Source organism: Rhipicephalus sanguineus, chromosome 3 (assembly GCF_013339695.2).
Source record: "Rhipicephalus sanguineus isolate Rsan-2018 chromosome 3, BIME_Rsan_1.4, whole genome shotgun sequence".
In the NCBI taxonomy this organism is placed as follows: Eukaryota; Metazoa; Arthropoda; class Arachnida; order Ixodida; family Ixodidae; genus Rhipicephalus; species Rhipicephalus sanguineus.
Genome location: NC_051178.1, coordinates 21,295,347 through 21,297,053, shown reverse-complemented (window position 1 = coordinate 21,297,053; position 1,707 = coordinate 21,295,347). Strand labels below are relative to the sequence as shown.

Sequence of the window (1,707 nt, the reverse complement as noted above, 5' to 3'; positions counted from 1 at the left end):
TGTCAAGTATCCCGTCTCCGTGACTGCTAAAGACAGAGATGCAGCTATGATGGTGGCAGACATGCAAACGGCAGCAGACCTTGAACGCTCTATCAGAGGCGTAAAAGGACCTTCGCCTCTCATCAATGTCCCTGGCTTCGACATTGTGTGGAGCTTTCGTCCCGATTATATGCACACTGTCTTGCTTGGTGTCGTGCGCCAGATGATGGACATTTGGTGTTCAAATGTGGGCAAGGCGCATTACATTGGGAGTGCCAGAACTTTAGCCGAAATAGATGGTCGCCTCCTAAGCCAGAGACCTCCACTATGTTTCAATAGGGTGCCAAGGTCTCTCAAACTCAGGAAGTACTGGAAGGCGTCTGAGTGGGAGGCTTGGCTGCTTTATTACAGCCTTCCGTGCCTGAAAGGCATCTTGGAAGCTGTGTTTTTTGAACATTTTGCGCTTTTGGTGTCTGCTGTCTACACTCTCTTGAAGAGCCGTGTGACAGCAGACGATGTAGATATCAGCACCAGAAAAATCACAGAATTTGTGGTAATGACCCAGTGTCACTATGGTGCAGGTGCCATGACTTCGAATGTGCACACATTACTGCATTTGCCCAAGAGCGTACTGCTGCATGGGCCACTCTGGGCAGTTTCGTGTTTTGAGTTTGAGAGCAACATGGGGCGCCTAGTACATCTAGTGTCGTCTTCTAATGGCATTCCTTTTAAAATCATTTCACGCATCCTTTTATTGAACAACTTCCACTTTCTTCAGTCTATGGCATCGCAAGAAGTCCAGGAGCTATGTATCCAAGCAAAGAGGAGAAAACATTCAAGACTTAAATTACTAGGAAGACCGCAGGCACCTTCTATGGAGCTGTCAGATTATATAATGGAAAACATTTCTGGAGTTGTGAAACTTGACGAATATAGTCGGGTCTCAGCAGAAGGCTGCACAATCCACAGTAAGAATTACAAGTCCGCCACCCTCAAACGAGATTCAAGTGTTTTAAAGGTGGGAGGTGAGTACACAAGGGTAGAACACATAGTGGACGTTTCCAAGGTGGATGGTACATCCGAAATTTTTATTATCTCGGATGTGTACCATATCACCAACTTTGAAGAGGTTGACCACTTGAAAGAAGCTGTCAGTTCTGGCTCTAAAAAGGTGCATTCCCTCTCGAAATCCCTGCGTCCATGTGTGTGCCTTGAACTTAATGGGAAGTTGTTGTTTGCTGAATTGTGCAACCGCTTTGGCTCATTTTAAGCTCTGCTTGCATTTACGTACAATCCCAATTTCCGGACAGTTTTTTGAAGGAGTGTGAACACAGGTTATTAGTTTTTACTATCTTATAGGCACATGTTTAGGCAGAATGAAGTATTGCATAATTCGTTATAATGTTTAGGCTTTCACCACGATATGATTATGAGCCACGCCATTGTGGAGGGCTCCAAAAGTTTCGTCTGTCTAGGGTTCTTTGACGTCGGCCGAAATCTCTTACATTGTGCCTCCACGGAAATGTGACCGCCGCTGCCGAGTTCGAACCCGCGACTTTCAGGTCAGCAGCTGAGGTATAGTTGCTTATAATGCTATAATTCTTTATTAACAAATACGCAAAAAATGTCTGAACTTCCATATTGATATGTATCATGGAATATGATTTGTAGTTGTCGGCTGGAGAAACCGTTTGTTCAAATGTCTAAAAGAAATGCGAAACATCCACA

The 1,707-nt window shown here is 44.6% G+C and overlaps 1 protein-coding gene across 1 annotated transcript; it reads left to right on the top strand.

Annotated features, from left to right (window-relative positions):
* On the top strand, positions 1 to 1,249 carry LOC125757934 (uncharacterized). Its single transcript, XM_049414335.1, has one exon. The coding sequence runs from the start codon at positions 47 to 49 to the stop codon at positions 1,247 to 1,249; it is 1,203 nt and encodes a 400-aa protein (XP_049270292.1). The 5' UTR covers positions 1 to 46.
* The last annotated feature ends 458 nt before the right edge of the window (positions 1,250 to 1,707 follow it).